The sequence below is a fragment of the Stomoxys calcitrans genome, chromosome 1, assembly GCF_963082655.1.
Source record: "Stomoxys calcitrans chromosome 1, idStoCalc2.1, whole genome shotgun sequence".
Classification (NCBI taxonomy): domain Eukaryota; kingdom Metazoa; phylum Arthropoda; class Insecta; order Diptera; family Muscidae; genus Stomoxys; species Stomoxys calcitrans.
The window spans coordinates 29951075-29977687 of NC_081552.1; the positions used below are offsets into that span (position 1 = coordinate 29951075).

The 26613-nt window shown below is 40.2% G+C and overlaps 1 protein-coding gene across 1 annotated transcript in view; it reads left to right on the forward strand.

Moving 5' to 3' along the window:
* Positions 1-703: 703 nt before the first annotated feature.
* The window catches only part of LOC106093907 (tyrosine-protein phosphatase non-receptor type 23), a 37180-nt gene continuing 11270 nt past the window's right edge, over positions 704-26613 (forward strand). The window contains exons 1-10 of the mRNA XM_013261073.2: positions 704-1005; positions 1209-1961; positions 2045-3266; positions 3330-4969; positions 5034-5663; positions 5722-6240; positions 6305-6433; positions 21232-21413; positions 21481-21668; positions 21745-21864. Coding sequence (XP_013116527.2) covers positions 922-1005; positions 1209-1961; positions 2045-3266; positions 3330-4969; positions 5034-5663; positions 5722-6240; positions 6305-6433; positions 21232-21413; positions 21481-21668; positions 21745-21864 — 5467 coding nt within the window. The 5' untranslated portion in view covers positions 704-921. The remainder of the gene's footprint in view (positions 1006-1208; positions 1962-2044; positions 3267-3329; positions 4970-5033; positions 5664-5721; positions 6241-6304; positions 6434-21231; positions 21414-21480; positions 21669-21744; positions 21865-26613) is intronic.

The following is a 26613-nucleotide window of genomic DNA, read 5'->3' on the forward strand; positions in this document are numbered from 1 at the left end:
AAATATTGAGTGCACGATCTGTCAAAATCAGTGATAAGTGCAACTCTGATTTTGTGTACGTTACTAGTTCGCGCCATTTTTCGTTGTTTGTGTGTCTCGTTGGCAGAGTGCACCTCGCGAGAAAAAATTGTACTCAGCTGTTTACGGTAATTATGTCATGGTTCCAATGATGTTTTCTCTATTGTGTGTTGTTGTTTGGGCTTTTATTTGTATGCTGGCAAAGAATAGAGTCTGTCGGATTTCGCAATAATTTTATAGACATTTTCACTACGAATGTAGTCAGTACTAGGCTTAATTTGAATAAAACAGCTGGTTTCCAAACAACATCTCTTCGATGCTGCAAATTGCCGCTGGGAAAAAACTTCCAGTAGAAATTTACAAGCTTTCAATTACCACTTTCTTCTGCCTGCAAATAAAATACGTGAACGACTTCAGTAAAAATATTTACATATTTGCAAACAAAACAGAACGCGAACACTTTCAATGCCGTTTGCAGCATTGATCAGCTGTTTTATGAAATTTAGCTGTTTAATTCAAATAAAAAGCAAAAGAGAGTAGAGTTTGTTTTTACTCTCCTGCAATTTTTTACTAGAAAAGTACGCGAACAGACCTACAGTGTTTGCTCGTTACCGACAATCGATTTTCGATTTAGTCTCAAACTCGTAATCGATAAACTGTGGGTTTGTTTTTTTTAATTTTTTGTAAGAGAAAGAATTAGTTTATCCGTCAAGTATCGGGTTAATTCCTTAATTATATGCTGGAGTGGATTTGTGTTCTGTTTTTGCATTGATTTGTCTTATAATTAATTTTTAGCAACATAGAAATAAACTTCTAGTAAAATAGTAGCATTGAGGTATTACCATTACATTGTGTGATTTAGAGAAAAAACAAGAACTTGGTGAACATTTGCAATCATTGAAAATGGAGGCCGTTCCACGGCTGCATATGCTCTGGTTCCCCAGTAAAAGCAGTCCAGAAGGAACTTCATTCGCTGGACTTAAAAGGGTAAGAAAAAAATGCAATTAAAAATTTCACCTGACCCCCGAGGAAGGTCTTTGTGCAATGACTTTTTTAAAGGGGGCGACAGAGGGTCATTGCATTAGGGAAAATCTGACTCATCATTTATGATTATTATTGTGTTGTTTATACGAACAAGTACCCTCCTTTGTTAATGCTAATTAAATATTCGTTGGTTTTTCTCTTCGTAGTACATTGCTGAGTTTTATCAGGAAAATCCCGAAAGCTATTCCAAGGAGTTGTACGCTTTGGAAACTTTGCGCAATCAAGCTCTGAATACACCTAAGGATAACTGTGCAATACTCAAGCGCTACTTTTGCCAGCTGGAGTCTTTGCTCAATCGTTTTCCCAAATTGCGTGACAAGAAAGTTGTCTTTCAGTTTACCTGGAAGGATTTGTACAACAATAAAACGCATGAGTTCAATGACATCGGCTATGAGCAGGCCGCTGTGCTATTTAACATAGCCACCGCTCACACCCAGGCTGGGGCCTCAGTGAATCGCACCGATGTGGACGGCATGAAGTTGGCCTGTACACATTTCCAATGTGCCGCTTGGGCGTTTGGAGAAATACGCGAACGTTATATCAACATGGATGAATTTGGAGATTGCTTTACAACCGAGTTGTTGGTATTTATGCAACAAGTTTCCTTGGCTCAGGCCCAGGAGTGCATTTTGGAAAAATCTTTGATTGACAATCGCAAACCGAATATAGTAGCCAAAGTTACCGCACAGATTGTAGTGTATTATGGCGCCGCATTGGCTGCCCTGCTTACCGGCGGCGATGATGGTCCTGTAGCTTCGGTTGTGGACTCATCTGTGTACAAGCAATGGAAAAAATATGTACGATTCAAGATATCATATTTGCATTGTATTTTATATTTGTATCAAGGGCAACATGCAGAGGAGCAAAGAAAAATGGGCGAAAGAGTCACATTGTTTGAGGTAAGATAGTGGATGTATTTTTGTATGCTAGAATCAGAATTCTTAAGAAATTTGTAAGACAATAACCCTTTTTATTGTGTTAGGCTGCTTGGGAAAAACTGGAAGAAGCTCGCAAAGAATCAAAAGGCCTACCCGATCAAAAGGAAATCAATGAATCTCTAATATTCACCGCTGATGTCGTTGAGGGCAAACGTAAAAATGCAAAAAATGAAAATGAATTCATCTATCACGAAACCATACCCGAATTGACAACCATAAGTGCTGTTCAAGGTGCCAATCTCGTCAATGGTATAAGCTTCTCCGTCACCGATCCTGAGGTAGCCGGTGAGGATATATTTGCCCGTCTCGTACCCATGAAAGCCCACGAGGCAAGTTCTATGTACAGCGAAGAGAAAGCCAAGCTTTTGCGCAAGTACGGTGGCAGAATCGAAGAAAGAGATGGTGAGTTGGCAAGTTTTATGAGCTCTCTGACTTTGGACAATCTCAATATCAATGAGGAAAAGGCCAATAAAATACCCCAAGGCATTGTGGATCGTTGTGCGGCATTAAATGCCAATACAAAGGCCATACCAGAATTGGTAGCCTCCATGGCACGTTTGGCTGATATCTGCTCTGATGTTGAGTCTAATTTAAGTGAGATATCTGCCATTTTGTCCCAAGAGGATAAAGAGGAAAAAGAATTTCAACAACTCACTGGGGTGCAACGTACTCCCAATGCTCACATTACCGAATTATCCCGGGAATTTCAAAAATATACAGAAGCCCATAACCGTGCAGGAGAGTCCAATGATACGCTGCGAAAAGCCATGGAACTTCATATCAATAATTTGAAAATATTGGCCAAGCCATTGCAAGAAATACAACAATCGGTGCCAAAATTGAGTTCTGAACTCAACACAACCGAAGTGTTTAAGGATGTCAAGCTAATTGTGAACAAAGTTAACGAAATGAAGGCACAACGTTCGCAATTTCATGCCGATTTACGCATAGCCGTCAATGAGGATGACATTACAAGCAAAATTATTGCCCATGATAGTGAGGAGGAAATGCAGGCCTTATTCGACCGTGAATTGGCCAAACATGAGCGCTTAACACAGTTGATTGATCAAAATCTTTTGGCTCAAGATAACATTCTAAAAGCCTTGACAGAGTCATATGCTAAGGCAGCACCCGTGTTAAAGACTTTAGCTGATGTCAAACATAAGAGGGAAAGTTTCTTTGCCTCTTTGGCAGCTTCCTACGATGTTTATGAAGACTTATTGGCCAAGTCGGCAAAAGGATTGGAATTTTATAATAAATTATCAGGTAAGTATGTACGTGCGATTGTATATTTTATAATGCCACAATGATTTTTATTTTTTTGTCAAGCAAATGTCCAAAAGCTATTGTCACGTTGCAAATCTGCTCGTGATGTACAATCTGAGGAGCGTCAACAGCGTTTGAAGAGTGTGGCCAATAAACCTTCTGCATCACCCTTACCTACGGATACATACAAGCCAAACAACGCCCCCACAGTATCTGGGACATCTAACACTCCCAAGTTGCGAGATTACTTGAAAGCGAAAAATGCCGCTAAGGAGAAAAATGCCGCTGGTAATATGGTTAATTCGGTTTATCCTACAGGAACTCAATGCATTCCACCCGTTCGTCCAAATCCTTTGGGTTCGGAAAATCCTTCTCAAGCTGCTTGCTCGGGCAGTGCTTACTACGCTAACTCGCAGGGAAATGTTTCGGGTCCACCACCGCCACCATCTGTCGGTCCCAATGAGCCTCCACCACCCTATAGTCTGCAACAAACGCAATATTATGATCCAAATGCTGCGGGCTACACAAATCCCATGTATTATCAATATCAGCAAAATGTAGCTCCACCGGCTTATAAACCGCAGGCATCACCCAATTCCCAATTTTCTGCGTTGAATTCGAATATGGGAGGCCTTAGCGCGCAGCACCAGCAGCAGCAGCTTCCACAACAACTGCAATCGGCTAATCCTTCAGTGGCTGCAGTCTATAATTCTTCTGGTTACAACGTAGCAGGGGGAAATACTGCCCAACAGTCTAACAGCTTCAATGTAAACAATACGGCGTATACACCCTCGGCTGCTGCAGGAAATTTGACTCAAAATAACTACAATATCACTTCTCAAGCCAACAATCAACAACCAATGTCAGCTTACAACGTCATGAATGCTGGCCAACAACAATATGGGACAGCAAATTCCCTTAATAATGTTTCGCAATCGAACTATCAATCATCTGCGGGCTCCATGGGAAGTAATATGCACGTTTCCTATACACAAGCATATACTTTGCAAACGCCACTTCAAAACTCAACACAGATCTATAAACAACCGGTGGTGACCACAGCTTCTGCGGTGGCACAGCAACAATACGCGTATGGAAACAGTGTAAATTACCAACAAGCGCCTATTCACAATCCATATAACAACAGTTCCACTCCCTCCTTACCAAATAATGTACCTCCCAGTCAACCATTATATGTGGCCACAAATCAAGCTGCACCATCTGCATTACAGGCACCATATATTGTCAACAATCAACAGCAGCAACAGCAGCAACAACAGCCTATGCCAACACCAACACCGCCGGTGGCTGGTGCTCAAGTACCAGCAATGAATACGAATTTGAATCCCTTGCCTATGTCTACTGCTCAATCTATAGCATCACAGAATACTTTGAATACCGTCTCAAATGTTTCCACTCCCGGAGCAATGTCAGCTGGTTCGGTGGCATCATCCTCCAACAATGTTGTAACCACCAGTGTTGGAGGTGTTTTAAGAAAAACCTCTTCATCGACCATGCATCCCGGCTATAGCTATAATCCTCAAAGTGGGACTTTTGATTATGGCAGCGGTTATCATCAGACTGCAGCCAGCAATAATCTTTTCTATGGTCAATATACCACAGGAGCTCAGCCAATAAACTCGCAAGTTGGTACAACAGACTCGCAAAGCTCGGGAAAATCAAATTTGGCAACTGGATTTGATGTAAGTAAGGGTATGAAACAAACTATGGCCTCTATTTAATCATGTTTACTTCTAATTCTATCAGTCGCCCATAATATCCCACACCAAGACAACAGGAATTACAGGTAAAACGAATGTAACTCCTGCTTCAGAAAACTACTACAATCCACCCTATGGTTATCGCAAGAACAGTATGGGATCGGTGATATCATCACCAAATCCGGAAAATAATGTACAGCCTCCTCAACCAGCGGCTGCTTTACATCCACAAATCAGCAACACTTTGGCGCAGCAGCAGCAGAATTTTTACCAGCAACATCAGTCAACCACTTATATGCAAAGTGGCATGGGTACCATGGCCAATACCCAGACGACCAAGAGCGTCAATACCTATGCCACCAGTAGTCAACAGGCTCCTTCTACACCCAAGCATCAGCAGCCAAATGCTACGCCAACGCCACCTGCAGCAGCCAAATCTACCCTAGCGCCTGCTGCAACGAAGAAGACTTCCAATATTGATCTGCTTACCGACATAGATTTCTCGGGAGCAATTTCGGCACCACCACCAATATTGCCAGAGCCCGCTTTGAAACCCATAGTGGTGCATAGCCCACCAGCCAGTCAAGTATCAGCCCCCATTGAACCATCACCCAGCAAGAACACAGTGCAGCAATTACCATCTCCAGAAGTTGATGAAAAGGCCAAACATGTGGAGGTATTTGTTTATATTATACAATCAAATGTTATATACTGTTTGTATCTCTTTTTTACAGGATTATGTCAATTCTTTGAACACTTCTGTCCACGAACTCACCTCACCTGTGGACTCTCCAGTTGTTCGCAAAGCTAGCTTCGACAACCTATCCAATTGTTCTGATCTTAGTTCCCTGGAAAATTTTGATTGGGATTCCGCTTCAATGCGTGGTGGCATGGATAAACAATCCATGGTCAATGATAAACATTCCTTAAATTCGACCAACACAACATTCCAATTAAAACCCATCGATCCATTTGCAGATGATAAAGTTTTAAAATATTTCCACAAAGAAGTGGAACGTTTTGAAAAAATCGTCGACTCATTGAATGTGAAAATGTTAAATGGTCACACCTCGTTGTCCACCAAGTGGAAGGAGCTGCAAGATTTATTGGCCAAAGATGCCAGCAATAGAACTACCAGTATAGCTAAATTATTTCCGGAAAAAAATCGTTCTTTGGATTGTTTGCCTTATGATCATGCTCGTGTCAAATTGGATAAAGAAACTGATGATTATATAAATGCTGCCTATGTCAAAGTGAGTAGTGGTGGTAAGGAAGAAGTTTGCTTCTTGTTGGTTAATTTTGCAAAAATCATTTTAGAACTTGGGAAGCGGTTGTCCAAATATGATAATAGCCCAAACACCACAACAGAATACGATCAATGACTTTTGGTCCATGATATGGTCACAAAAACCTCGAACTGTACTCAGTTTGCACACTCCAAATGAGGTAAGAAAAACAATAGCTATGAAATATGTTTCGGCAAAAAAGTAAGTACTACAAATGAGACAAAAGAGAGCAACAAGTAAAACTTTGCGTAAAAAGTAAAAAGGCTATATATAAGAAGTATACTTCTAGCGTGTCCAACAAATGCGTTCCTATTACTATGGGTGATTGTTTTGGTAAAGGGCTCTGGACAGAGATATGTTGCACACCTGGAGGATACTGCTTCCTGATGCGTTTATTTCTGTGGGTACATGGTGGGTTCTGGGCACAAAGATGCAGTGTACCACTACTGCTGGGACTGCCGGCACGCAATAGCTGTGAGCACCACACAGGCTGAAACAATGAGGTTCGATCTGTATGGTGTTCAGTGCAGCTTAGCTGTTATTTAAAGAGCCAATAACCCGCCTTGGCATATCGAGCATTATATGCACTCAGTATTTGTGCAAGAGCCGGTCCTGCCCCGCCGCTCACTGAGAATCTTTGCTCGATACCGCTGATTGTCCGCGAATGCCGGTGCAGCTACTCCGTATGGAGCATTTCACTATCCGCAACCTATGGACGCGCCCGGTAGCTCGCAGCTAAGCTTCTCGTGACAGCAATGAACACCACACAGATTGGATTTCAATGTCCCAGCCTGTGTGGTGCTCTCAGCTACCCGTGTCGGGACATTCATTTGTAGGTATTGATTCGATTTTGATTTTGAAACTTGACTACAGATGAGCTGCCAGGAGACAAAACCAAGAAGTAAAAATTAGTATAAAATTTTAATTTTTTGTCAATTTCATTCAATATCAGTATTTTTAAAGTTCAGCTACTAAGAAATTTGTAAAAAAGTACGTAACTCAATGCAAAAATTAAAATTAATTCTGTAACAAATTTGGCCGTTGGCCACGCAACTGAAGTTGGGTTGCCATCCATAATCGACCCATACAAATTCAGGTTCAACTTTTAAGCGAACAAGACCGAAAGATGTTGCCGATTAACCGATTAATATGTGTTAAAAAAAAATAGGATATTTTTGATATCTTCAAATGTTTTTCATATATGTATGTCGATTTGAATTGTAAATAGGAACAACTGGATCCGGTTAATTTGATCTTCCTCTTAAAACTAAGGCATCGATTTATCGATTAACTGTTCTAAATTATTCGATTATTTATTAAGTTAAGCATTTTTCATTTTCAGCTGTTCGATTATTAGATAGGTCACGAATAATCGATTAATCGCATAACGATAAAATGTACACCCTATTAGAGAATATTTTGACAGTCAGGTGGTTTATAGCGGGGGGCAAGGAGTAGCACCTTGAAGCGTGGACTAACGATTAGGGGTGTAGTACTGTATCGAAGGCCCTGTGCATTTAGAAAGGGGAAAACATACCTTATCCTGGGTCCGAGAAAGCGTGATTTCAGTCAACGGCTAATGAAATGGTTTTTTTCTGGGGGCCTCTTTGTACTAATATGATAGTGGTGTGTTGTATTTGCGGAATACCACTAGTACTCAAGACAAATTGGGATCAACAAGGTGGGGTTTGCAGGGTAGCCTGGCCTATGGGGGTAGCGATACATGTAAAACTCTCTTTGGAATAAGGTAGCTTTGGTGTGTAAAACCCGGGGGTACGAGGCAGTTGTTGTGCCACTCGTGAGTTGCGTGATTCGAAAGTGAGATGCAAACACAATCATGTGATGTGAGTGAGTGACCGTAACTGAATAATAATTCTCGTTCGTGCGCGCGAATCACGGGAAAAATCATGACTAACGAGAAAATCACGACACACGACAATCCCACGGCAGCCGGTTGTAAAGGGCCGTAGGAAAGTTTTTCAAATAAAAAAAAAATATATAAAATTCAGAAAAATGCATGAAATCTTTATTTGAATCGATAGTACGGTCCGTATAATTTAATGTTTGAAGATTATTTCATGCAAATGTTGACCGTGACTGCGCCTAAAAAGGTCCATCCGCTTTGTCCAATTTTGGCATACTCTTTCCAACATTTCGATCGGTATCTCACGAATAAATGCTTCAATGTTGTCTTCCAATGCGTCAATTGAAGCGGGCTTTTCTGTACATGAGCTTTAACATAGCTCCACAAAAATAGTCTGAAGGCGTTAAATCGCACAACCAAGGCGGCTAATTGACCGGTCCCAAAAGTGAAATAAAATGTTTATCGAACTCGCACCTAGGTCCATTGTTACGCGTGCTGTGTGGAATGTGGCACCGTCTTGTTCAAACCAGATGTCATGCAAGTCAAACACTTGCATTTTAGGCAAAAAAAAAATCGATACCATCTCATAGCAGCGCTCACCATTCACAGTTACGTTACGATTCACATCATCTTTACAGAAGTATGGCCCAATGATGCCACCCACCTACCTGTGACATTTCCTGGATGCATTGGTAGCTCTTGCAATGCTTTTGGCTAATCTTCACTTTAAAATCGACAATTCTGCCTATTTACGTACCCATTGAGCCAAAAATGAGATTCGTCGCTGAACAAAATTTTTCGATTAAATGGCGCGATGAACTTTCTTAAAAAAACACGCATTTTGATAATGAAATTCAATAATGGAATCGTTGTTTGTTTGTAAGACGATTCATGGGTAAATGACAGACCAAACAGAAGATGTTTGACAGTGAAACAAAACACGAAACGGGCCTGAGCTTTTTAAACCAGTGTTACCAAAAAGATAATAGCTTATAAAATCACCCTTATCATACCGGATTGACCCGATGAAGTTTTTCATCGGCAAGAGCTGCTGCCTCAGTGTACAACAACAACAAATATTCATAACAAAATCACGATTTACGAAATATTTACGACTTACGAGAAAATCATGACTTACGAGAAGATAATGGCTCACGTGAAAATCACGGCGAATGAGAAAATCACGGCTCTCTCTCCTTGGGGCAAGGTCGTTCCGGTACATGCACCCAATCGCTGGGGGAACGTGGTAAACAAGCTATTAGAATTATAGATGTGTGCGGTTGCATGATTCGTAAGTGAGTTGCATGATTCGTAAGTGAGTTCCAAATACAATCATGTGGTCGTGAGTGACCGTAACTGCGTGGGTGCTTTCAACATTAATCACGAAACACGAGAAACATCATCATACACGAAAAATCTACGGCTCACGAGAAAATCATGACTCGGGAGAAAAACACAACTGACGGAAAAATCACGAATAACGAAAAAGTCACTGCTCACGAGAAAATTATGACATAAGATAAAATCAACTGGAAAATCACGGTTCACGGGAAAATTATGACTCACGACAAACTCAATCTCAAGAGAAAATTCACGACCTACGAGATATTCACGACTCACGAGAAAAATCATGACTTACGAAAAAATAATGGCTTACGTGAAAAACACGACGCACGAGAAAACTGGCAGCTACGCGTCCACAGCTGCAGTCGCGAAGTGAAAGGCGGGCGGCAACAGCCTGCTTAAATACTGCGTGAGTTATTGGCGCCTTTAAATAACCAGTGACAACCATGTTCCCGCGCCGATCTTTCCAATGGAGCTTGATGAGGGTCGCAACCTCCACATAAAAATGTGGCTACGGCGACAAAAACGACAGGACTCGCGAGAAAATCAAGGCTCTCTCTTTGGAGCAACGTCGTTCCGTTGCATACACCCCATCGCTATGGGGAACGTGGCTAGTAAGGTATTGGAAGTAGAGATGTGAGTGTGTGTGTGTGTTGACGTGTCACACGTGAGTTGCGTGATTCGCAAGCGAGATCCAAAAACAATCACGTGATCATTTGTTACAGTGGCTGTATAAAAATCGTGACTCGGGGGAAAAACACGACTCACGACAAAAATCAGAACTCTCGAGAAATTCACAATGCGTGAAAATAACGTCTCACGAGAAAATTTCCACATGAAAGAAAATCACGATTTACGAAAAATTCACGACTCACTGGAAAATCATGTCTTTCTCGTAAACTATAATATAAACTTATTATTTTATTATAATTTTTTAATGACCTTTTGATTTTTTTAATCGTTTTTTTAGTGTTTAGATTTGTTTTTATCTAAGACTTTTATATTATTTTTATTAACTACAATGGGAGATCACTATTTGTAGTTTTTTTTATACCCTCCACCATAAGATGGGGGGTATACTAATTTCGTCATTCTGTATATATTCTTGATCGTCGTGACATTTTATGTCGATCTAGCCATGTCCGTCCGTCTGTCCGTCCGTCCGTCTGTCTGTCGAAAGCACGCTAACTTCCGAAGGAGTAAAGCTAGCCGCTTGAAATTTTGCACAAATACTTCTTATTAGTGTAGGTCGGTTGGTATTGTAAATGGGCCATATCGGTCCATGTTTTGATATAGCCGTCATATAAACCGATCTTGGTTCTTGACTTCTTGAGCCTCTAGAGGGCGCAATTCTTATCCGATTTGAATGAATTTTGGCACTACGTGTTTTGTTATGATATCCAACAACTGTGCCAAGTATAGTTCAAATCGGTCCATAACCTGATATAGCTGCCATATAAACCGATCTTGGGTCTTGACTTCTTGAGCCTCTAGAGTGTGCAATTCTTGTCCGATCGGAATGAAATTTCGCACGACATGCTTTGTCATGATATCCAACAACTATGCCAAGAATGGTTCAAATCGGTCTATAACCTGATATAGCTGTCATATAAACCGGTCTTGGGTCTTGACTTCTTGAGCCTCTAGAGAGCGCAATTCTTATCCGATTTGAATGAATTTTGGCACGACGTGTTTTGTTATGATATCCAACAACTGTACCAAGTATTGTTCAAATCGGTTCATAACCTGATATAGCTGTCATATAAACCGATCTGGGATCTTGACTTCTTGAGCCTCTAGAGGTCGCAATTATTATCCGATTTGCCTTAAATTTTGTACGACGGATTCTCTCATGACCATCAACATACGTGTTTATTATGGTCTGAATCGGTCCATAGCCCGATACAGCTCCCATATAAATCGATCTCTCTATTTTACTTCTTGAGCCCCCAAAGGGCGCAATTCTTATTCGAATTGGCTGACATTTTACACAGTCCTCCAACATATAATTTAATTGTGGTCCAAACCGGACCATATCTTGATATCGCTCTAATAGCAGAGGAAATCTTTTCCTCTATCCTTTTTTCCCAAAGAAGAGATGCCCGGAAAAGAACTCGACAAATGCGATCCATGGTGGAGGGTATATTGCACGCTTTTACTTGTTTTATCTGTAATAGGAGTTGCATATTTAAAATTCAATAATTAAAAAAACTGATTCATATTTACGCCTTTTCCTTTACCAATTGAGCTCATTTAGGTAGGGTTTTGGCAAGGTCTAAAAAAACCTTTAGGTGGCAATTTTTTTTAATATCAAATAAATCTTTCATTCCGTATATTTGCTAGTTAGATTAATTTTTGACTAAGAAATATTATAGACTAGTTTTTTAAAAGACCCAATTTTCAATTATAAATATAAGATATGCATTTGAAAGATGATCTTGTATAAAGCCGAAATGGTGCGCTAATTGTTTTTGAGAAAGGAGGTTTAACGTGCGGTAAGTGGTACGGTGTGGGCGGATCTTCGGGGCCGTGATAAAAGGGGGCATCCTCTTGGCCATTGTAGGGAGGGTGACTGGGGGTCAACATCTTTCTCCCACTTAGGTGAATCAGCGTATCTTGGGGCGAAATGACGGGTTGGGACCGCCCAGAAGATAACGGCGAGAGCTAGTCGAAGCACAGAGTTATTTCTAGGTCGCATATAGGGAAACGTAACAAATTTTGTCAAAGTGAAGTGGCTGTAAGACTTAATTTTTATAAGTGAGAATCTAAAGTTTGCTATTGAAATGTGTATAAATCGTTTTTGTGATTCAGATATGCATCAGGTTGCCTTAGAAATAGATTTAGATTTCATAATGTTTCCAAAAATTGTTTCTTCTAATTACTTACTTACTTTTCTTTAATTGGCTATGACAGAATATTTGTTCCATTAGCCGAACGTAGAAAAGCGTTCCAAGCGCCTCGATCTTCTGCGCTCACTCTAAAATCTCGGATACCAAGTTTCGAGGTGTCTCCCACAACTTGATCTTTCCATCGGGCTTTTGGTCTTCCCGGTTTGCGTGTACCACCGTGTTTGCCTTCAAAAGACTTCTTTGCTGGAGCTTCTTCATCCATTCTGACAACATGACCTAGCCAACGCAGCCGTGGTATTTTGATGCGTGTAACTATGCTATCGTCGTCATACAGCTCATACAGCTCGTGGTTCATACGTCGCCTATATTCTCCGTTAACGCAAACTGGTCCATATATTTTATGAAGATTCTTTCTCTCAAATACTCCAAGCACTGCCTCATTTGCTTTCACAAGTACCCATGCTTCAGAACCATATAACAGCACCGGTAGTATCAGTGTCTTGTAAAGTGTAGTCTTCGTCTGTCGAGAGGTGGCCTTGTTTCTAAACTGCTTACTTAGTCCAAAGTAGCATCTGTTTGCCAGTGTTATTCTTCGTTTTATCTCAAAACTGGTGTCATTCGTTTCGGTTACGGCGGTGCCGAGGTAGATAAAGTTACTGACTATCTCAAAGTTGTGATTCCCAACTTTCTCCGTGTTCTTTATCTGCTCGGTTGTGCAAGGCTTTTTGGGAGTTGAAACCATCCATTTCGTCTTATCTCCATTTAATGCCAGACCCATTTTCACTGACTCTCTTTCGATTCTTTCAAAGGCTGCAGTTACTACTTCCGGCGACCGACCTATGATATCGATATCGTCGGCATAGGCGAGTTGCATGTGCTCTCTTGTGATTAGTGTGCCATATCTATTCACATCTGCATCTCGTATAATCTTCTCCAGCAGGATATTAAAGAGATCACACGATAGGCTGTCTCCTTGTCCTAAACCTCGTTTGGTATTAAATGGTTCGGAGAGATTCTTTCCTATTCTTACTGAGGAACGCGTATCAGCAAGTGTCATCCTGCAGAGTCTTATTAATTTTGCAGGGATACAAAACTCAGACATGGCTTGAAATACCTTTGAACGTAAAGGAGTATCGAAGGCGGCTTTGCAATCAACAAAGAGACGGTAGGTGTTGATTTGTCCTTCTCGGGTCTTTTCCAGGATTTGAAGCAGTGTGAATATCTGGTCTAGGGTGGATTTACCAGGTCTAAAGCCGCATTGATAGGGCCCAATTATCTCATTGACTTTAGGTTTTAATCTTTCACACAGTACGCTCGAGAGTATCTTGTATGCGATGGGGAGGAGACTTATTCCTCTGTAGTTGGCACATTCCGTCTTGTCTCCTTTCTTGTGTACGGGCTCGGCTCCTGCTGCCTTGTTGTTCTTTAGTCGGGTAACTGCTACTTGGACCTCATTCTGACTAGGAGGTAAACATTCTATACCATCATCAGGGATTGGTTCTGCGGTATCCTCTTTGCCGCCAACATCGGACGCTAGCAGTTGGGTAAAATGTTCTTTTCATATCCTCAGCATGTTATCTGTGTCAGTTACCAGATTTCCTTCTTTGTCTCTGCAGGAGGATGTGCCTCCACCAAAGCCATCGGTTTGATGTTTAATTCTTTGGTAGAATTTTCGGACTTCATTCTGACTCCTGTACATCTCAATTCGCTCGCACTCAAGTCTTTTCATTTCCTTTTTCTTTCTACGGAATAGACGTTTCTCCTCTCTCCTTTTCTCCCGACACCTCTGCTTCATCTGGCACGTTGCTACTGATTGCAGGGTTGCTCTATATGCCCTGTTCTTGGCTTCAGTAGCATCTCGACACTCTGTGTCGTAGCATGGGGTTTTTGGAGGAGGCTTCCGGTACCCAAGTACGGATTTCGCGGCATTTTCCATGGAGTGGGCAATAGTTTGCCACTCGACTGACCCAAGTGCTTTCATGAAGCAGTTGGGTCAGTCCAGTGAAGTATGCCGCTGCCATTTGTTGTGTTTGCAGCTTTTCAATGTCCAGCTTCCTTGCAGTGTCAGATCGTACTTTCCTCGCCATGTTCAAACGGGTGCGAACCTTTGCTGCAACAAGGTAATGATCCGAATCTATATTCGCTCCACGGATCGATCGTACATCTAACACGCTGGATGAATGCCTTCCATCTATCACAACGTGATCAATTTGGTTTCTCGTGTTTTGATCGGGTGACAGCCATGTGGCGTTGTGGATATTTTTATGTTGAAATCTGATGCTAATAACTACCATGTTTTTTGCCGCGATGAAATCTATCAGCCTCAACCCATTACTGGACGTTATCTCGTGGAGGCTAAACTTTCCGACTTCCTTCCCGATTTTCGCATTAAAATCACCCAGAACGATTTTAATATCATGGGCGGAGCAGCGGTCATATTCTCTCTCTAGGCGCTCGTAGAAAATATCCTTGGTCTGCTCGTCTTTGTCTTCCGTCGGGGCATGGGCACAAATAAGGCTGATGTTGAAGAATTTGGCTTTTATGCGGATTGTGCCTAGTCTCTCCTCATCCACCGGAGTAAAGCTGGAGTCAAGGTGTTTCAGTCTCCGACTAACCACAAATCCGCAGCCAAATTCATGCCTCGTGTTATGGCAGCTATAGTATAGTTCGTCACCGTTTGGTGTTGTAGTGACGCCATTCCCAGTCCATCTCACTTCCTGTAAGGCGGTTATATCTGCCTTGTACTTCTCTAATACATCCGCCAGCACTTATACTGCACCTTCTCTATAAGGAGTGCGGACATTCCAGGTGCAGATCCGCAAATCATGGTCCTTTTTTCGTTTGCGTGTGTCGTCAACGTGGTGGGGGGGGGGGGGGGGGGGGGGTCCGTTTTTACTATTCCTTTGTTTTTCATAGTAGTTCTATGTTTTCCGGAGGCGGGTTACTGGTCCAGCGCCCCAACCGCATGTGTTTTGTGGGATTGCATGTATCCCTCGTTGTGACGCGCCGCTTGCTCCAAGATCAGACGCTCGCCGCCAGCTGCCCCTAACCTGGGAACAGACGCTGATGTTGGCCATTGGTTATTTGAAGGCGCCAATAACTCGTCTTGTCATCTCGAGTATCATTGACACTCAGTATTTAATTAAGAGCCAGTGCCACCTGACTCCTCACTGGGACTCTCCCCTCGATTCTAGATGCAATTGCTTCCCTAGATGGTTCTCGTAAACTTGATATGGATGGATTAACTATTTTTCTTTTGCAGAAGCTTCCTTCTTCTATTAGACTTCTTTTGAAGCTAATTTTTAATAAATCCTTGAGGTCTGGAATGTTTATTGATAGGTGGAAAATATCATATGTTACTGCCGTTTTTAAGAGTGGTAATAAGTCAAATGTAGCAAATTATAGACCTATATCCAAGCTTTCAAATATATCTAAAGCATTCGAGCATATAATGTTCCAATATATCTTAGCTTCAGTAAAGCCATTTCTATCTCCTTATCAGCATGGATGACTCTGTAATTGCATTCTTTCTTCTGTCAGTTATCAGCTGTTACTTTTTGCTTGCTTTAGAAAAAAAGTGTAAAAAAAGTATATTTGATTAAAGTTCATTCTAAGTTTTATTAAAAATGCATTTACTTTCTTTTAAAAAATCAGCAATTACTTTTTGGGCAACCCAATATAAGAACAACCCTCAGGGAGTTCAATATAATTAATTTTATTTATGACCAGCTGAACCGGTCCCGCTCCGCTGTGCCTTCTTTTACTTTTTATGGAACAAAATTATCCTTTGAATTATTTGTTTTCGACAATTAAAGAGCTTTTAGTGAAATACCATGCTACGAAAAAAAGTATATGCATATCGCTTGACTAACAGTATAACAATATAAATGCCTTTATCTGAACCAGATATTACGTTTGTTGGACGAAAAATTCGCTCGGAGGGTTATATGTCATTTTAGTTTGGATGTTTTGTGAACTCCATTCTTAAAAGACTTTATTTTAGCCTGATATTCTCATGTTTTGTTCGATTTAGGGGTGTTTTCGGGGGTGAGGTAATCCCCCAGACACTTGGCCCTGAAAAATATATCATCATCAAGTTCTTCTCTACAATAGCATTTATTCAAACCCCATATTGCCATTGCTTTAAGGCGAGTTTATAGGATGAGGCGTCCCCCAAATATTTGGCCTCCAAATTCGTTTTCTAATCTCAAATATAAAGGGTGATTTTTTTGAGGTTAGGATTTTCATGCATTAGTATTTGACAGATCACGTGGGATTTCAGACATGGTGTCAAAGAGAAAGATGCTCAGTATGCTTTGACATTTCATCATGAATAGACTTACTAACGAGCAACGCTTGCAAATCATTGAATTTTATTACCAAAATCAGTGTTCGGTTCGAAATGTGTTCATTCACCGTAACGTTGCGTCCAACAGCATCTTTGAAAAAATACGGTCCAATGATTCCACCAGCGTACAAACCACACCAAACAGTGCATTTTTCGGGATGCATGGGCAGTTCTTGAACGGCTTCTGGTTGCTCTTCACTCCAAATGCGGCAATTTTGCTTATTTACGTAGCCATTCAACCAGAAATGAGCCTCATCGCTGAACGGTGAATGAACACATTTCGAACCGAACACTGATTTTGGTAATAAAATTCAATGATTTGCAAGCGTTGCTCGTTAGTAAGTCTATTCATGATGAAATGTCAAAGCATACTGAGCATCTTTCTCTTTGACACCATGTCTGAAATCCCACGTGATCTGTCAAATACTAATGCATGAAAATCCTAACCTCAAAAAAATCACCCTTTATATCATTTGAGCCGCATATTGGCATAATCGGTAAATTTTTACCCATTGGGAGGTGTTTTGGGGTGCCCCAAATGCATTTGGATATTCGTATTCTACTCCCAAATACCTTTATTCGAGCTCCATATTGTGATGGTTGCTTTTGTGAGGTATTTTGGGGAAAATTGGTCCCGAAAGTGGGTATCAATTTTGTGCTTTACTCCCCAATACCTTTTATTTGAGCCCACAGTGACATGGTCGGTAAATATGCCCGATTTATGGGTGTTTTAGGGAGTGGGGTGGTCCCCCAAACACTTAGCCCTGAAAATATATCAGTATCGTGTTCTATTCTCATCCGTCTATATATCATTTATTTGAACCACATATTGGCCTCGAAATTGGATATCAAATTCATTTTCCAATCGCAAAACCCCTTATTGCAAAAAGTCAGCAAATATGTCCGGTTTGGGGTATGGGCCCTTAAATCTTTCAATTACGAGCTCTACTATCTTGAAGACCTAAATTGTCTTGGTGAGCAAATACGTCCTATTTGGGGGTTGTTGTGGTGGTGGGATGTCCTCTTGACAGTTCGTCCCGAATTTTGATATCAGATTTGTAGTCTACTCCCAAATACTTTTTATTTGAGCCCCATATTTCCATAGTCGGCAAACATCGAAATTCGTGCTGTATAGGGTGCACCCTCGATTTCGATGCAACATGGTTCACATATGTAATACTCCTGGAACACGAATTTGAGGTTTATGTTTGGGTTCATGATCACTCCATAGAAACAAAACACCTCCGTTGGCTTTTCCAAAAATGAAGCGGAAAATATTATTTTTCGAATTCTGAAAGAAAGAGTAGCGAGTAACTTTATGAGTTACATGCACTGGAGAAGTAAACCCAACAGAAAAAGCATTTGAAACTTTGAGCTGCTAGTCTTTTTCAAAAACGGACAGTCATAATAGTGTTCTCGAGTCAAAAAAAAGTTTCCGATTCCATTAAAAATTGATTGAATGAACTTACTGCCTTGACCACTAACATTTTTTTTCTGTTTATACCCTCCACCATAGGATGGGGGGTATACTAATTTCGTCATTGCGTTAGTAACACCTCGAAATATGCGTCCAAGATCCCATAAAGTATATATATTCTTGATTGTCATTACGTCGATCTTACCATGTCCATCCGTCTGTCGAAAGCACGCTAACTTTCGAAGGAGTAAAGCTAGGTGCTTGAAATTTTGCACAAATACTTCTTATTAGTGTAGGCCGGTTGGGATGGTAAATGGGCAAATCGGTCCATGTTTTGATATAGCTGTCATATAAACCTATCTTGGGTCTTGACTTTTTGAGCTTCTATAGGACGCAGTTCTTATCCAATTTGGTTAAAATCACTTCCGATAACTTTGGCAGGTATGGTCTAAATCGTTTGATAATCTGATATAGCTGTCATATAAACTGACTTTGGGTCTTGACTTCTTGAGTTTTTAGTGGACGCAATTTTCATCCGATTTGGGCTGAAATTTTGCATGAAGTGTTCTGGTATGACTCCCAACAAGTGTGGCAAGTACCGATCTCACGATTAGACTTCCTGAGTCTTTAGAGGGCGCAATTCCTATCCGATTTGACTGAAATTTAGCATGACGTGTTTCGTTATGAGTTTTAACAACTGTGCTACGTATGGTTTATATCGGTCCATAACCTGATAACAACTGTTCCAAATATCGTCGGTATATAACCTGATATAGTTGCCATATAAACCGATCTCCCAGTTTGACTTTTTGAGCCTCTGGAGGACGCAATTACTACTCTATTTGCCTGAGGTGGATGTGGTGTTTTTCCATGACTGATGTTTTTCTATTTGAAAATGCCATTCAAAGTTAGTAGTCTTGGTCGTTATTGTTTAATTGAAAACGATTAAATTCACAATCACAATTTCAATCACATTTTATATATAATATTTTTAAGATTCAATTACAAAAATTATTGAATTAAATAGTTTTTTAATTGAAAATTTCAGAAATTTTAATCACGATCGTTATTGAAAAATTTTCAGATTTAATTAAAAAAATGATTGAATCAATTAATTGCTTAATTGAAAATTACCAAAATTTCAATCACGATGATAATTGAAAAAAAAAATCCGGACTCAATTACAAAATGATTAATTCAATTAATTTTGTAATTGAGAATAATTTATTTTTTTTCTGTGTGGGGAGAAAATCAAGACCCACTAGAAAAAATCTGGACTCACGAGAAAATCATGACACAGAAAACAACCACGATTCACGAAAAATTCACAACTCACGAGAAAATCACCACTCAGGTACATGCTGTAGCTAGGCATAAAATAATCCTCACCACGAATCCTGCGGAAGTCGGACTCACCCTGTGTCCAACAGCATCAAAGACCCGACGCTACAGTCAAAATCCCTATCAGTAGCTGAAGTTATGTTTCCGTGATAAATTCGGTCACAGGGCCTTGGGCATCCTTCGACCTGTTATCCTTTAGTGAACTTGGACCTTAAAGGTACGGCGCCACCTTTACAGCTTCGCCCTGAGCCTTAGCTCTGTAGAATAATGCTTAAAATTCTAGAAATGACCAATTCCTCATTCTTTCAGTCCAAGAACAATGTCCGTTGCCGTATATACCCATTATACAAATACGAAGGCATAAGATCGAATTTGGCATTTAGCGTTTTCCTCGGGGCGCTTCTTTTTGCTCCTGAGACCACCTTTGCTTAATGGTGCTGCATATTTTAGATTATTGTGCGAGTAAGTATAGGTAAGAGTGGAAGTCCTTTGCAAACTTACTTAGACAATTTCAAGTCCGTTGTGGCATCACAATAGAGACAGCCCAAGGGCTCTGGTGCGAATCGAATCCACGACCTGTCGCAACAACTGGTTTGTGTTGTAGCCACATTTTCATTTGGAGGTGGTGATCCTCATCAAGCTCCTGTAGGTGAGCAAACTCATTCCGCACCACACAGACCACACCTCAATGTTCCAGCCTATGTGGTGTTCACAGGTATCCCATGCCCCGCACTGATAATCCAAGGACGCTACGGGGCGGCTGTGAGGGTCTCTATGCCAAGAATCTGATGCCAGACCAGACACCCATAGGTGAGTATCGAAATAATCGCACTAAACATCCAGTGTAAGGTTCCTTGCCTAAGCTCCCTTATTCTTCCGTATCGATTTACTACAGGAGCGCATTCAGCCTCCTCAAGATCATTTGCTCGACGTTTCTTCGCCAATACAGTCTCTGGTCAAGGAATACGCGCAGTTAGTTGGTCTCCGTAGTTTCCCGCCGTCCAGCTTCCAACCACATTGAAACCACATTTTCATGTGAAGGTGGTGGGCCTCGTCAAGCTCCTGTAGTAAGCTCGTTCCGCCCCAAAGGACCGATCGTCTCGGGAACAGAGTGGCCATTGGTTATTTAAAGGCGCCAATAACTTGCTTGTCACATCGAGCGTCATAGGCACTCAGTATTTGTGCAAGAGCCGGTGCCACCCGACCTCTCACTGAGACTCTCCGCTCGATACCGCTGATTGTCCGCGACTGCCGTTGCAGCTACTCCGTGTGCAGCATTCCACTATCTGCCGGTAGCTCGCAGCTAAGCTTCTCGCAAAGAACACCACACAGATCGGAACTCAAAGCTCCAGCTTGTGTTGTACACACAGCTATCCCGTGCCGGGTCTTTCCTTTGGTGACTAGTACAAGCTCAATATTCGTGAGGTTTATGTCCAGCCTATTGGCCTTCGCGCATCTAGGAAGATCGGGCACCCGTCATTAGGACAATGTCATTCTCGTTGGTTACAAGCCAGTCCTCCTCCCAAGGACCTGAGGACTCTATAAAGGCTACGCACTTCTTAGCATAGAATTTTCATTTTTTTCTATTTGTTAAAGCCTACAATAAGCCTTATGGGGGTGTATGTAAACCTTACCTAAGCTGACGCATACTCATACTTTAGCCCTATGTGAGTCCAGGAACAGACCACAATGTTTAAGAAAGAATAAAATATTAAATTAACCTTCATGGAGATTCATGTTATAAATTTGGCCTCTTTAATGTATTTTATTAATTTATTTTGCATTCTCCCATAAGATGTTGGATCCTTTTTGGCCTCAAACTGTAGACAAAGAAACGCATTTTGATGATTTCACCGTAAAATGTGTGAAAATCATACAACTGTCATCCTGTGTGGAATATCAACTCAATCTTAGCATGCTGGGTTCGGATGTTATCATAGAATTGGCTATACTACAAATAAAGACATGGACTAAGAGGTATAACTATATATTGCTAAATCGTTTCCCTTGCCGTACTCTTCTAATTCTTTTGACTGTTTTCCAGTACTCCCTCAATGGTTGTGGATATTGGCCGTAATGCCATACAGGCACATCAACAGCGTTGTTTAGATTTCAAAGATCCCAACTCACCGCTGATTATGCATTGCCTAACAGGATCCGAGAGGTCAGAGTTGGTGGCTGTGGCCATATCAGCCATTTTGGCAACACAAAATAAACGACCCGTTTTGATAAGTAAGTTTCAGTAGAAGCTTTGCATTACTCATACACGTTATTTTTTTTTTTTTGTCTTTTTTTTCGAATTTTGCAGATGTGGTTGATGTTTGGCTGCGCATTTGCCAACAACGTCAGCAGGCTCTTAGGGATGTGGAAACTCTGGAGCAATCATTGCAAATTGTTTTGAATCATGCCCATGATGTTCTAAACAAAAGTAAGTAATAAAGTACAGATCCATAGGGGCTATTCATTAGGGTGGGTCAATTTGTTAGAGCCGAAAACACACACCAAGCGTTGTCAAAACCGTGGGCAGATCCCAGAAACTGTTAACCAGCCAACAAATTTTCAAATAACTCAAAATAAAGTTTTTGGTTAACACAATGCTACAGTTCGTATTGAATTTTATGAATCTATAAAAAATACAGATAAAATATAAATTTGGATGATATTAAATATAGAAATCATACCCAAATTTTACCCTACCTTAGCTCCCATAATAATAGTCCATAAAAAAAAAATAACATTTTTATAATATGACTAACATATTAAACAACTTGACAACGGATTCACAGTATAACATTAAGGATGGAATCCAGTTAAGAAACAGGGTCAACGATCAAAATATCGACAATACGGAGATACTCGTTTCATTTGATGTTACCTCCCTATTTCCAAGCCTATCAGTAAATTTGGCAATTAGAGTAAAAAAAAAGAAGTGGACTACCGTGGAAAAGTATACCAAGATCCTAAGGGATATGTTCATAGAGATGCTTATATTGTGCATAAAGGACTCTAGGTATTTTACATACATTGACAGGATATATGAGCAAAGAAAAGGCATGCCAATGGGATCCCCGGTCTCATCGATTATTGCAGACTTCATAATGGAGGAATTGCCAAATGTGACAATGAAGAACTTACAAAAAAACCAAGACTATTGACGAAATATGTGCAGGCCACCGTAGCGCAGAGGTTAGCATGTCCGCCTATGACGCTGAACGCCTGGGTTCGAATCCTGGCGAGACCATCAGAACAATTTTCAGCGGTGGTTTTCCCCTCCTAATGCTGGCAACATTTTTGAGGAACTATGCCATGTAAAACTTCTCTCCAAAGAGGTGTCGCACTGCGGCACCCCGTTCGGACTCGGCTGTAGAAAGGAGGCCCCTTATCATTGAGCTTAAACTTGAATCGGACAGCGCTCATTGATATGTGAGATGTTTGCCCTTGTTCCTTATTGGAATGTTCATGGGCAAAATTTTGCATTTGCATTGACGATATATGTAGACGATATTTTCTGTGTGATTAAAAAAACAGAAATGGAAAATACACTCCCCGAACTGAATTCAATGGAACACGAGAGCGAGAATAAATTACCATATCTGGACACCATGGTTTACAGACAGGAAAACAAGTTGAAACTAAACTGGATACAGCGTCAGGGAGATTAATTAATTTCCACTCGAAACATTCATGACGGATAAAGATTGATACAGCAACAAATTTCATAGAGAGGGTGTTTAAAATCAGTGACACCATTTTTTACAACGAGAACGAAGAGAAAATACGGCAAATCCTAAGATTAAATGATTTTCCAAACAACGCCATAAACAATCTTATCAGGCACGTAAGGGAAAAATCTTGCAACGCGGAAAAGGAAAAATCACCAAAGACATTCAAATCTACAACTTACATCCCTGGTTTTTCGGAACGCCTAACAAACTCGGGTATATATGACGAGAATAACTACAGATTTGCATTTACGGGCAACAACACCGCTAGGCAATCTCTTTAGCAGGAAAAAGGGCAAAAATAGATAAAGAAGTTAAGTCCAATGTAGTTTATAAGATACAATGCAATAGCAAATTCATGCACAATGGGGGCAATTGCATTTTTAATAAAAATTAGAATGAACTTTAATCAAATATATTTTTTTACACTTTTTTCTAAAGCAAGCTAAAAGTAACAGCTGATAACTGACAGAAGAAAGAATGCAATTACATTACAGAGTCACAAGCTGTGAAAAAAATTTTCAACGCCGACTATATGAAAAATCCGCAATTACTTTTCGGGCAACCCAATATTTCGTCATTCTGTTTGTAACACCTCGAAATATGTGTCTAAGACCCCATAAAGTATATACATTCTTGATCGTCGTGACATTTAAAGTCGAACTAGCCATGTCCGTCTGTCTGTCGAAAGAACGCTAACTTTTGAAGGAGTAAAGCTAGCCGCTTGAAATTTTGCACAAATACTTCTTATTTGTGTAGGTCGGTTGGGATTGTAAATGGGCTATATTGGTCCATCTTTTGATATAGCTGCCATATAAACCGATCTTGGATCTTGACTTTTTGAGCCTCTAGAGGGCACAATTCTCGTCCGATTTGACCGAAATTTTGCACGTAGTGTTTTGATATCACTTCTGTGCTAAGTATGGCTCAAATCGGCTGATATAGCTGCCATATAAACCGATTTTGGGTCTTGAATTTTTGAGCTTTTAGAATGCGCAATTGTTATCCGATTTGGCTGTAATTTTGCACTTGGTGTTTTGATATCACTTCCAACATTTGTGCGAAGTATGGTCCAAATCGGTCCATAACCTGGTATAGGTGCCATATAAACCCATCTTGGATCTTTATTGTGTCGCTAGAGGGCGCAATTCTCATCCGATTTGGCTAACATTTTGCATGAGGTATTTGAATATGACTTCCAAAATCTGTGATAAGTATGGCGCAAATCGATACATAACCTGATATAGCTGCCATATAAACTGATCTGGGATCTTGACTTTTTGAGCCTATAGAGAGCGCAATTCTCATCCGATTTGGCACAAATTTTGTACAACTCCCATGGCCTTCAACATACGTGTGCAATATGGTCTGAATCGATCTATAGCTTGATACAGCTCCCATATAAACCAAATCGGACTATAGCTTGATATAGCTCCTCCTCCTCCGTCCTTATTCATTATTCTTTGTTTGCCTAAAAAAAAAATACTGCGCAAAGAACTCGACAGATGCGATCCATGGTGGAGGGTATATAAGATTCGGCCCGGCCGAACTTAGCTTAACAATTGTTGTAAACTTTTTTTTTATTTTTGAGTGCAAACATTTTTTTTTTACAACTCTTAAATTGTTCAACATCGCACTTCGAATGTTCTTTCAAGTAAATATAAAAATTTTACAATACACTAACAAAAGGTATTGCAAATTATTTTCTGTAGCGTGCATTACGGATTGACCTGTCGTCAAACATTTTTTTTTCAAAACTTATTTTTTTAATTTAAATTTCTTTTTGATAATAGCAACTTTAAAAACAATTCTACTGTCATTGACGTGGCTAGTGGAGTACTGGGAGGGGCTGAAATTTTGTTACGATTTCATTAAAACTCAAAATTGCCGTTTGAATTGTGGAGAGGATAGAGGTCTTAATATTGATTCGATTTGGCTAGAATTTGGTAAACGAGTTACATTATGTTTTCCAATGCCCGTACTTAATACGGCCCGAATAAATCTTCAGATAAGTTTTCCTTTGAGTCCATAAATATCTCAATTTTTATCCAATTTGGTTGAAATTTTGTTTTCAAGCACGTTGATGCCTTCCAATACCCATACCAAATAAGGCTCTGCTGGCTCCATAATTAAATATAGCTGCCATCCGAAGCGATATTCGCTTTTGCTTTGAGGGATCATAAACTACTAATCAAAATATTGAATTCATATATAAAGGGTGATTTTTTTGAGGTTAGGATTTTCATGCATTAGTATTTGACAGATCACGTGGGATTTCAGACATGGTGTCAAAGAGAAAGATGCTCAGTATGCTTTGACATTTCATCATGAATAGACTTACTAACGAGCAACGCTTGCAAATCATTGAATTTTATTACCAAAATCAGTGTTCGGTTCGAAATGTGTTCAAATTTTGACAAATTTTGTTCAGCGATGAGGCTCATTTCTGGTTGAATGGCTACGTAAATAAGCAAAATTGCCGCATTTGGAGTGAAGAGCAACCAGAAGCCGTTCAAGAACTGCCCATGCATCCCGAAAAATGCACTGTTTGGTGTGGTTTGTACGCTGGTGGAATCATTGGACCGTATTTTTTCAAAGATGCTGTTGGACGCAACGTTACGGTGAATGAACACATTTCGAACCGAACACTGATTTTGGTAATAAAATTCAATGATTTGCAAGCGTTGCTCGTTAGTAAGTCTATTCATGATGAAATGTCAAAGCATACTGAGCATCTTTCTCTTTGACACCATGTCTGAAATCCCACGTGATCTGTCAAATACTAATGCATGAAAATCCTAATTGAATATTAATTCATAAATTGACCAAAAAGCATAAAATCTCACTAAAAATGTTGTTAGTAAACATTATCATGCATTATTCCGTTAAAATAAATACAACTCTTTTCATATATGAGCTAGTGGAAGAAATGTAACGTTCGTCATGTAGCGTGCGTCACATAGAGTAGGGTTCATAGCTCTAACAAGAAACGACAAACAATTTTAGCGTGCGTCACATAGGGTAGGGTTCATAGCTCTAACAAGAAACGACAAACAATTTTGGCCAAAAATTTATGCCAATTTGGAATTGTCGTATTCCCATCTTAATTTCAGGTCATACAATATTAAGGTTTGCTAGGCATAGTTGGCTAAAAATTACGACAAATTACCTTAACCTCGTATGATACTTCAATTCGAACGTGCGTCACACAACTTTTTGATCTAATTTTTCTCAACATATAGCACATAATTTAATGTTTGAAAATTATTTCATGCAATGTGGACCGTGGCTGCGCTTCAAATGATCCATCCGATTAGTCCAAATGTTGGCATACTCTTTCCAATATTTCGGCCGTTGGTATCTCACGAATAAATGTTTCAATGTTGTCTTCCAATGCGTCAATGGGCTTGTCTGTATAGACATGACCTTTAACATTGGCCCACAAAAAATAATCT